Source organism: Salvelinus alpinus, chromosome 6 (assembly GCF_045679555.1).
Source record: "Salvelinus alpinus chromosome 6, SLU_Salpinus.1, whole genome shotgun sequence".
Lineage (NCBI taxonomy): Eukaryota > Metazoa > Chordata > Actinopteri > Salmoniformes > Salmonidae > Salvelinus > Salvelinus alpinus.
In genome coordinates, this window is record NC_092091.1 from 9,042,999 (window position 1) to 9,053,982 (window position 10,984).

At 44.7% G+C, this 10,984-nt stretch overlaps 1 protein-coding gene across 1 annotated transcript in view; it reads right to left on the reverse strand.

Moving 5' to 3' along the window:
* The window catches only part of LOC139578082 (protogenin B-like), a 41,276-nt gene that overhangs the window by 4,416 nt on the left and 25,876 nt on the right, over positions 1–10,984 (reverse strand). The window contains exons 12-19 of the mRNA XM_071405267.1: positions 4,959–5,054; positions 4,563–4,749; positions 4,154–4,281; positions 3,464–3,634; positions 2,443–2,631; positions 1,772–1,895; positions 740–887; positions 465–572 (exon numbers count right to left, since the gene is read on the reverse strand). Of these exons, the coding sequence (XP_071261368.1) occupies positions 465–572; positions 740–887; positions 1,772–1,895; positions 2,443–2,631; positions 3,464–3,634; positions 4,154–4,281; positions 4,563–4,749; positions 4,959–5,054 (1,151 nt within the window). The remainder of the gene's footprint in view (positions 1–464; positions 573–739; positions 888–1,771; positions 1,896–2,442; positions 2,632–3,463; positions 3,635–4,153; positions 4,282–4,562; positions 4,750–4,958; positions 5,055–10,984) is intronic.

Below are 10,984 nucleotides of genomic sequence, written 5' to 3' on the forward strand. Positions count from 1 at the left end.
GCATGCTGACTGCAGGAATGTCCACCAGAGCTGCTGCCAGAGAATTGAATGTTAATTTCTCTACCATAAACTGCCTCCAACGTCATTTTAGAGAATTTGGCAGCCGCAGACCATGTGTAAGCACGCCAGCCCAGGACGTCCACATCTGTCTTCTTCACCTGCAGGATCGTCTGAGACCAGCCACCCTTGACAGCTGATGAAACTGAGGAGTATTTCTGTCTATAATAAAGCTCTTTTGTGAGGAAAAACTCATTCTGATTGGCTATGCCCTCCCAGGCCCAGTCCAGTCATGTGAAATCCATAGATTACGGCCTAATTAATTTATTTCAATTGACTGATTTCCTTATATGAACTGTAACTCAGTAAAATTGTTGCATGTTGCGTTTAAAAAATATATTTCGGTTCAGTATTGATGTTGAGGATAGGCTCTCTAATAGCATCAAGTTCCCGTCTGAAGACTTTACCTGGCTTGTATTTGTATTACGTCTCTCCCTCTTGAAGAATTGCCATCTCTTACCGCGCTTGCTGCCATTGACTGGACCTGTTCTACTAATCACCAGGTTACAACCACCCTGAAACAGAGATGTTACAAACAGATAAAGAGGTCTGTTGCTGGTTGCTAAAAAGACGTTGACAACCAGCATAAAACCTTATCATGGCATCATATAGGTTGTCATAGTGATAGCTTAAATACATTTTCATACCACTCATGGCCTGTGTCTGTGGAGCCATGTCTCACCTTGGCATCAATGAAGTGTTGTGCCATCACAGGCATCAGGGCCTCTATGTTGTCAGCCTGGTGTTCATTGGCCAGGGCCAAACCAGCACGTGGACCATGGGGTCTCTCACCGTTCACTACGTCCATGATCTTACAGATGGACGATTTCCTATTGGAGTAAAGAGTAGAAGTTAGTGGACAATATGAAATAATCTATTTGAAGAGAGGTCTTCCAAAAATGGCTGATGTATCATAGTGAGTAAATGGAGTATGAGAAGAAGAAGATTACTATAAAAGAAGAAGAAGATTATAAAAGAAGAAGATTACTATAAAAGAAGAAGATTACTACAAAAGAAGAAGAAGATTACTATAAAAGAAGAAGAAGATACTATAAAAGAAGAAGAAGATACTATAAAAGAAGAAGAAGATACTATAAAAGAAGAAGAAGATACTATAAAAGAAGAAGAAGATACTATAAAAGAAGAAGATTACTATAAAAGAAGAAGAAGAAGATTACTATAAAAGAAGAAGAAGAAGATTACTATAAAAGAAGAAGAAGAAGATTACTATAAAAGAAGATTACTATAAAAGAAGAAAATTACTATAAAAGAAGAAGATTACTATAAAAGAAGGAGATTACTATAAAAGAAGAAGATTACTATAAAAGAAGAAGATTACTATAAAAGAAGAAGATTACTATAAAAGAAGAAGATTACTATAAAAGAAGGAGATTACTATAAAAGAAGAAGATTACTATAACAGAAGGAGATTACTATAACAGAAGGAGATTACTATAAAAGAAGAAGATTACTATAAAAGAAGGAGATTACTATAAAAGAAGAAGATTACTATAAAAGGAGATTACTATAAAAGAAGAAGATTACTATAAAAGAAGAAGATTACTATAAAAGAAGGAGATTACTATAAAAGAAGAAGACGATTCTAAAAAGACGATTACTATAAAAGAAGAAGATTACTATAAAAGAAGAAGAAGATTACTATAAAAGAAGAAGAAGATTACTATAAAAGAATAAGAATAGTATCGATATGTACCTGGATCTGCCTTTGTTGATGAGGATGAGGGCGCAGATGGCGATACAAGCCAGAGTGATGCAGACCCCCACCATGATGCCTGTCATGGACTTCTGGTCCATGTGGTATAGGCCATCAGAGAACACTGAGACAAACAAAAGGCATACTGTTACACAGGAGAAATCATCTCACTTTGGGCAAGTACTCTAGGCTACTGGAACTATACAGCTGTTAGCTATACACCACTAACAGATCTAGGACCAGCCTATTAGCATTGAGACAAGACAAAGTCAAAAATATAATTTGTTTGATGCTATATGCTGTACTGGTTCAGTTTATATGTCTCCAACAGCAGTATTATCAACATTCAAATATCTCCCCAGTTCAAAAACACTCCATGGGAAAGGGAGATGCCTAGTCAGTTGTACAACTGAATGCATTCAAACCGAAATGTGTCTTCCGCGTTTTAACCCAACCCCTCTGAATCAGAGAGGTGCGGGGAGCTGCCTTAATCGATGTCATCAGCGCACGGGGAGCAGTTGTTGTTGGGGGTTAACTGCCTTGATCAAGGGCAGAACGGCTGATTTTTTTCCCCACCTTGCCGGCTAGGGGATTCGAACCTGCAACTTTTCGTTTACTGGTCCAACGCTCTTAACTGCTAGGCTACCTGCTGCCCATGTAACCATAGTAACCTGTAGTGTCCGAGGAGGATCCGCTGTCTGAATGCCTGGGGCTCTTCCCTCTATGTCTAGGCCCAGGACCCAGGGCCAGCTCCACAGTGGTAGAGAAGGGCCCGTCTCCCACCAGGTTGGAGGCAGAGATCTTCACCAGGTAGACGTTACCAGGCTCCAGACGCTCCAGCAGGACCACGGTGTTACTTCCTGTAGGGGAAAGACAGGACTGGTGTTAGAGAGCGCTGAATAAGATGAGGAAACGTACTGTGTTGGTTTAGCCTGTTCTTTTTACATTGTCTTTTCCAGCACGGTTACAGTAACCACGGTGGATGTGTAACCAGGGCAGCCCAGCTCAGCTCAGCTCGGCTCAGTTATGTCGAAAAGGGTTTAAGAGATGAGAGGTCAAAATCGAGCTGTCCATACTCACCCTCCCTCTACAGTGTTTGCCAGTGTCCATACTCACCCTCCCTCTGCAGTGTTTGCCAGTGTCCATACTCACCCTCCCTCTGCAGTGTTTGCTAGTGTCCATACTCACCCTCCCTCTACAGTGTTTGCCAGTGTCCATACTCACCCTCCCTCTACAGTGTTTGCTAGTGTCCATACTCACCCTCCCTCTACAGTGTTTGCCAGTGTCCATAATCACCCTCCCTCTGCAGTGTTTGCCAGTGTCCATACTCACCCTCCCTCTACAGTGTTTGCCAGTGTCCATACTCACCCTCCCTCTACAGTGTTTGCCAGTGTCCATAATCACCCTCCCTCTGCAGTGTTTGCCAGTGTCCATACTCACCCTCCCTCTACAGTGTTTGCCAGTGTCCATACTCACCCTCCCTCTGCAGTGTTTGCTAGTGTCCATACTCACCCTCCCTCTGCAGTGTTTGCCAGTGTCCATACTCACCCTCCCTCTACAGTGTTTGCCAGTGTCCATAATCACCCTCCCTCTGCAGTGTTTGCCAGTGTCCATACTCACCCTCCCTCTACAGTGTTTGCCAGTGTCCATACTCACCCTCCCTCTACAGTGTTTGCTAGTGTCCATACTCACCCTCCCTCTGCAGTGTTTGCCAATGTCCGGCCAGCCAGGCCCTCTGTGAGGCGTACAGGATGGTGTAGTGTGTCACTGCCAGGTTGTTCTCCTCTGGTTCCCTCCAGGAAACCAGGGCTGTGCCGTCCTCAATCAGAGACACCCTCACACCTTCAGGTGGATGGCTGGGCGCTGATGAACAGAAAAGGGTAATTTTGAGTCTCTTTAGTTTAAAAGTATCTTGGTCCGTCATCTAGTACGGTCGGCTTTGATAGGTGAGTGTTGTTGTGTGCAGAGGGGTCCTTGGTTGGAGCCCAGCTTGGGGTAGACTGGGAAGGAAGCTCTACTGTTGATGTCTTTTTTTAAAGTTAATTAGACTGCTTCATGATCTATAGATAGAGGACCCTTGTTACTCTGGTTACCCTGGTTACCCTTGTTACTCTGGTTACCCTTGTTACTCTGGTTACCCTGGTTACTCCGGTTACCCTTGTTACCCTTGTTACTCTGGTTACCCTTGTTACCCTTGTTACCCTTGTTACCCTTGTTACCCTGGTTACCCTTGTTACTCTGGTTACCCTTGTTACCCTTGTTACCCTTGTTACTCTGGTTACCCTTGTTACCCTTGTTACCCTTGTTACTCTGGTTACCCTGGTTACCCTGGTTACCCTTGGGAGATGATAGTCAGAGAAAGATCAGAAGATGATTGTTCACCTGCAGGAAGGGTCCTCTGGTGGACAACAGAACTCCAGGGACTGGACAGCTGGTCGGCATGGAGACGCACCACTAACTCATAGCGTGTGTTGGGTTCCAGACCCTGTATCACCACAGTCTGATTGGTACTGACGAGGACAATCATGACAGGTTCAATCCAACAACTGTGTCAAAAACAATCTTGATTTTCAGTCTCTTAGAAACTAAGTGTAGAACTAAATTACCACATGTAATATAAATGTCCAATGATCTGAAAAAATTACAATGGATAATAGCGTAGTAGTAAAGTAATATTGTTAGTATTAAAGTAGTAGTTAAATATTCTTCAACAGACCCCAGTATACAGGTATAAACATCATACGTGTCTTGAACTCGAGCGGTTCTGTTGCAGAACTGGTCATGAACTCACGTCTGTATGTAGCGTACGCCTGATGCGTTCATCAGGCCCACAGGTGTACAGCGAGCTGTGTAGCTGACAACCTTCCTAGAGGCGAAGGCGGGACGGCTCCAACGCAGGTACACCGCTGACGAGCTGTTAGCCACCGCATTCACATGGTCCGGGGCTGGAGGCTGGGCCACCGGGTGGTCTCGTACAGCTACAAGACACACAGATGCACAAACTTTTTTAGTCACAACTAGAAAAGGTACATTTGCAGAAGAAAATGTGTGTGCACTTGCTTCAGCTGTATAGAAGTATTTTTTATGGCAGTGAGAGATGTGTTAGAGGCCAATGTAGATATTCAGGATGAACAGAAGCTGAAGCAGATCAATAGTAAGAATTGATCTGATTTCTTTGTGTACTTACACACACATCCTGGGGTGCTGAGTGTCTGGTCGGCCTGGTAACCATCTCCTACAAGGCTTAATGCTAACAGTTTCACCTGGTACTTCCTCCTTGGGTCTGGAAAACAGTAAATTGTAGATTAATAAATAACATAAGTGTAAATAAATATGACATTTTCTGTTTATTATCAACTGACCACCATTACATTACATCTATCATCCTAATGGAGGTGTAGATTACATCTATCATCTATCATCCTAATGGAGGTGTAGATTACATCTATCATCTATCATCCTAATGGAGGAGTAGATTACATCTATCATCCTAATGGAGGTGTAGATTACATCTATCATCTATCATCCTAATGGAGGTGTAGATTACATCTATCATCTATCATCCTAATGGAGGAGTAGATTACATCTATCATCCTAATGGAGGAGTAGATTACATCTATCATCCTAATGGAGGAGTAGATTACATCTATCATCCTAATGGAGGAGTAGATTACATCTATCATATATCATCCTAATGGAGGAGTAGATTACATCTATCATCCTAATGGAGGTGTAGATTACATCTATCATCCTAATGGAGGAGTAGATTACATCTATCATCCTAATGGAGGAGTAGATTACATCTATCATCCTAATGGAGGTGTAGATTACATCTATCATCCTAATGGAGGTGTAGATTACATCTATCATCCTAATGGAGGAGTAGATTACATCTATCATCCTAATGGAGGAGTAGATTACATCTATCATCCTAATGGAGGTGTAGATTACATCTATCATCCTAATGGAGGAGTAGATTACATCTCTCATCCTAATGGAGGAGTAGATTACATATATCATATATCATCCTAATGGAGGAGTAGATTACATCTATCATCTATCATCCTAATGGAGGAGTAGATTACATCTATCATCCTAATGGAGGAGTAGATTACATCTATCATCCTAATGGAGGTGTAGATTACATCTATCATCCTAATGGAGGAGTAGATTACATCTATCATATATCATCCTAATGGAGGAGTAGATTACATCTATCATCCTAATGGAGGAGTAGATTACATCTATCATCCTAATGGAGGTGTAGATTACATCTATCATCCTAATGGAGGAGTAGATTACATCTATCATCCTAATGGAGGAGTAGATTACATCTATCATCTATCATCCTAATGGAGGAGTAGATTACATCTATCATCCTAATGGAGGAGTAGATTACATCTATCATCCTAATGGAGGTGTAGATTACATCTATCATCCTAATGGAGGAGTAGATTACATCTATCATCTATCATCCTAATGGAGGAGTATATTACATCTATCATCCTAATGGAGGAGTAGATTACATCTATCATCCTAATGGAGGAGTAGATTACATCTATCATCCTAATGGAGGAGTAGATTACATCTATCATCCTAATGGAGGTGTAGATTACATCTATCATCCTAATGGAGGTGTAGATTACATCTATCATCCTAATGGAGGAGTAGATTACATCTATCATCCTAATGGAGGTGTAGATTACATCTATCATCCTAATGGAGGTGTAGATTACATCTATCATCCTAATGGAGGAGTAGATTACATCTATCATCCTAATGGAGGTGTAGATTACATCTATCATCCTAATGGAGGTGTAGATTACATCTATCATCCTAATGGAGGAGTAGATTACATCTATCATCCTAATGGAGGTGTAGATTACATCTATCATCCTAATGGAGGAGTAGATTACATCTATCATCCTAATGGAGGTGTAGATTACATCTATCATCCTAAAGGAGGAGTAGATTACATCTCACAGTCCAGTGTTCCAATTTGTTAACAAGGCTGCATGGGATTTCTCTTAATGCGACTCCGTGCAGCCAATAGCAATGTCCGCTTTAGGTATAATGGAGGGAGCCGCTTGTGGATTTGACAACTCTAATGCAGTTCCACCTCCGACCTCTATGCGGATATCGGCTAAAGCGGATCTGATTTCAAGTTTCCCTTTTCAGTTAAAGGACTAGCCTCCAACAGATTAGGAGGACAGTTAAGCGCTGGAGGGCAACGTTAACCCCTTGGTTTCTGCTGTCTGTTCCCCATTCACACAGAGAGGCTCTCTCGTGTGCCCCTTGACCTCAAGTCTATCTATCATATGTTGTCACAGAGCAGAGAGGGAGAGAGCTTTAGAATGAACCCACAGTCTGCCTGTAGACCTTCAGAAACAGAGGAGTTTCGACTGAACCCTATAACAGACAGTACTGACTGTCTCTCTTCATCCCAAAATAAATAAATGATCTACTGAGTCCTCATGCTCTGCTAGATGAACTAGTGTTGACGTTCATCCATGCTGTTACTGCAAAGTCAACTCTACACAGAGGAGAACATGGCCACTAGGCGGTGCTATACCATATAAATAGTAGAAACAGCAGCTGTGAAGAGGCCAGCTGAAGGAGGGGGGGTCAGGGGGGAAATTAGGTTTTTCTAGGACTGTTTTGTATATAGAACTATCTTAACTAGTTGTATGGGACTGTTTTGTACATAGAACTATTTTAACTAGTTGTATAGGACTGTTTTGTATATAGAACTATTTTAACTAGTTGTATAGGACTATATTTGTATATATAACTATTTTAACTAGTTGTATAGGACTGTTTTGTATATAGAACTATTTTAACTAGTTATATATAACCACCAGGGCTGGGGGCAGTTCCATTTCAATTAATTCATTTCAGGAAGTAAACTCTAATTTCTCATTGAAAAGCATTGATGAAAATTAGGCTTGACATTTCTGTTTACTTTCTGACCCAACCTCTGCTAACCACATTGAGTATGATTCTGCAACAAATCAATTCAGAGAAATTCTTGGTAGGAAATAGACAAAATATCAAACAAGGTTTATATAGTTAAAACAAGTTATTACCCTTTCGCTTAAAAACTGTGCAATTTAATTCAGTGTCTTTCACTTTGAAACCCACCATCGACATGGCTTGTAAATAACGCTGTATTTAAGGCAGCATTAAGGATTTGTTTTATGTCTCTTGGTGTGAAAGGTTAGGTTCTGGGTATTGACCAGTGGAGAGGGGTGGAGGGAGGTGGTGTGTGTGTCCAAGTCCATTGTCTGCTGGTGGGGAATGGTGGCCAGGGGGGTGGCCAGGGGGCTCGGCTGGGGCTGGGGGGCCAGGGGGAGCATTCAGCTGCTGGGATCAAGGGCCCCTGGGACCGGGGGAAGGGGTGACTAGGGTCAGGGGTCACAGAAGGAATCTGGGCTTCAGGATTGTGGGAGAGGAGAAGAGAAGAAGAGAGGAGAGAAGAGAGGAGGAGTGGATGGAGAGGAGAGGAGTGGAGTGAGGAGAAGGGCCTCTTTGTTTCAACTCCTCAGTAACTTTTGTTTCAACTGGCTGCCTCTCCACCCTTCTGTCTATCCTCCCCCTGGCTGCCCCTCCACCCTTCTGTCTACCCTCCCCCTGGCTGCCCCTCCACCCTTCTGTCTACCCTCCCCCTGGCTGCCCCTCCACCCTTCTGTCTACCCTCCCCCTGGCTGCCCCTCCACCCTTCTGTCTACCCTCCCCCTGGCTGCCCCTCCACCCTTCTGTCTACCCTCCCCCTGGCTGCCCCTCCACCCTTCTACTCTCCACCTGGCTGCCCCTCCACCCTTCTACTCTCCACCTGGCTGCCCCTCCACCCTTCTACTCTCCACCTGGCTGCCCCTCCACCCTTCTGTCTACCCTCCACCTGGCTGCCCCTCCACCCTTCTACCCTCCACCTGGCTGCCCCTCCACCCTTCTGTCTACCCTCCACCCGGCTGCCCCTCCACCCTTCTACTCTCCACCTGGCTGCCCCTCCACCCTTCTGTCTACCCTCCACCTGGCTGCCCCTCCACCCTTCTACTCTCCACCTGGCTGCCCCTCCACCCTTTTGTCTACCCTCCACCTGGCTGCCCCTCCACCCTTCTACTCTCCACCTGGCTGCCCCTCCACCCTTCTACCCTCCACCTGGCTGCCCCTCCACCCTTCTGTCTACTCTCCACCTGGCTGCCCCTCCACCCTTCTACCCTCCACCTGGCTGCCCCTCCACCCTTCTGTCTACCTTTCAACTTGCAGACATGTAGGCTAGGCCTGGAGGAAGGCTGAGACACAAGTAAGAATAGAATGCTAGTGTTGAGACAGTTGCCCAGTATGTAACCTTAACTCATCATGAGCATATAACGTTTGATTCCTATAACGTTTGATTCCTATAACGTTTGATTCCTATGACGTTTGATTCCTATAACGTTTGATTCATATAACGTTTGATTCCTATAACGTTTGATTCCTATAACGTTTGATTCCTTCTAGATAAATCTGTTGATTTACAATGGGATTTATCCTTTATTTGTTAGAATAAATGGGAATTAAAAGCCTAGATCCAGATCTAATCAAATCTTTCTGATCTCTATCAGTCTAGAGACTACCCATCTACCTATTAATGATATCTATCTGATCTCTATCAGTCTAGAGACTATTTCACAATCCCATGGACTCCTCTGCATCTGTTGGGCACTATTTAAATGGACAACACAGACAGCAGGCCATCACTATTTCCATGGACAACACAGTCAGCAGGCCTTCACTATTTCCATGGACAACACAGACAGCAGGCCATCACTATTTACATGGACAACACAGACAGCAGGCCATCACTATTTACATGGACAACACAGACAGCAGGCCATCACTATTTACATGGACAACACAGACAGCAGGCCATCACTATTTACATGGACAACACAGTCAGCAGGCCATCACTATTTCCATGGACAACACAGACAGCAGGCCATCACTATTTACATGGACAACACAGACAGCAGGCCATCACTATTTACATGGACAACACAGACAGCAGGCCATCACTATTTACATGGACAACACAGACAGCAGGCCATCACTATTTACATGGACAACACAGACAGCAGGCCATCACTATTTACATGGACAACACAGACAGCAGTCCATCACTATTTGGACAACACAGACAGCAGGCCATCACTATTTGGACAACACAGACAGCAGGCCATCACTATTTGGACAACACAGACAGCATGCCATTGTTTAATTGGGGGGGGGGGGCAGACATGGCAATTCTCTAATCCAAGTCCACTGTCTCACAACCATAGGTCATAGGTCTGTCCAGCTCTGGCCAATCCCAGGGGGCTGTGGGGTGTGGTGGTCCCCCTGTCCAGCTGTAGAGGGGGTGCTAGTCAGGGTTACGGGTGCGGTGGGGGTTGGTGGCCAGGGTGTCATAGGGCAGCTCTGGCCCAGCGCCCCTGCAGCTATAGCACAATAGCCAGTGATAATGTATGCAGGCCAGGGATGAGATCCATGAGAAACAGTGGTGGGAAGAAGGACATCTGGGCCCTGACCTTTAACCCCTTGGAGGCTTTGCTGCTCACACAACACTGGGGAGGGTGAGCCACTGAGGAGTGGACTGGACAGGGGCTGGACTAGCCTGGTCCCATATCTGTTGGTGTTGTCTTCTCATTGTGATCATTGTGATGCCAAATGTGATAATGACCATAGGAGTTGGTAAGAAAGCACAAACAGATCTGGGACCAGGCTATGGATGGAGAGGGATTGGGGGAGGAACTTGGGACTGGACAGGGGGTCTGGGGAGTCGAGGGAGGTCTGTTTAGGAGAGCCCATATTGATCGGGGACGGACCGAGAGAAAGAGCAAGGGGACACTAAAAGATGTCACTACATATTGAAAAATAAGGCCATGCAAAATATTCCTCAGCTTTAGGGGTCACTACTGCTCCCTCCCTCCGTTCCATGGCTGTCCTCCTATATCTGATTCTCCCCTTTGTAACCTGTTGATGTCCCTACAGCCACTCAAAACTCTACCTCTACCTCTACCCACCGCTACCCACCTCTACCCACCGCTACACACCGCTACCCACCTCTACCCACCGCTACCCACCGCTACCCACCGCTACCCACCTCTACCTCTACCCACCTCTACCCACCGCTACCCAACTCTACCTCTACCCACCTCTACCCACCGCTACCCACCT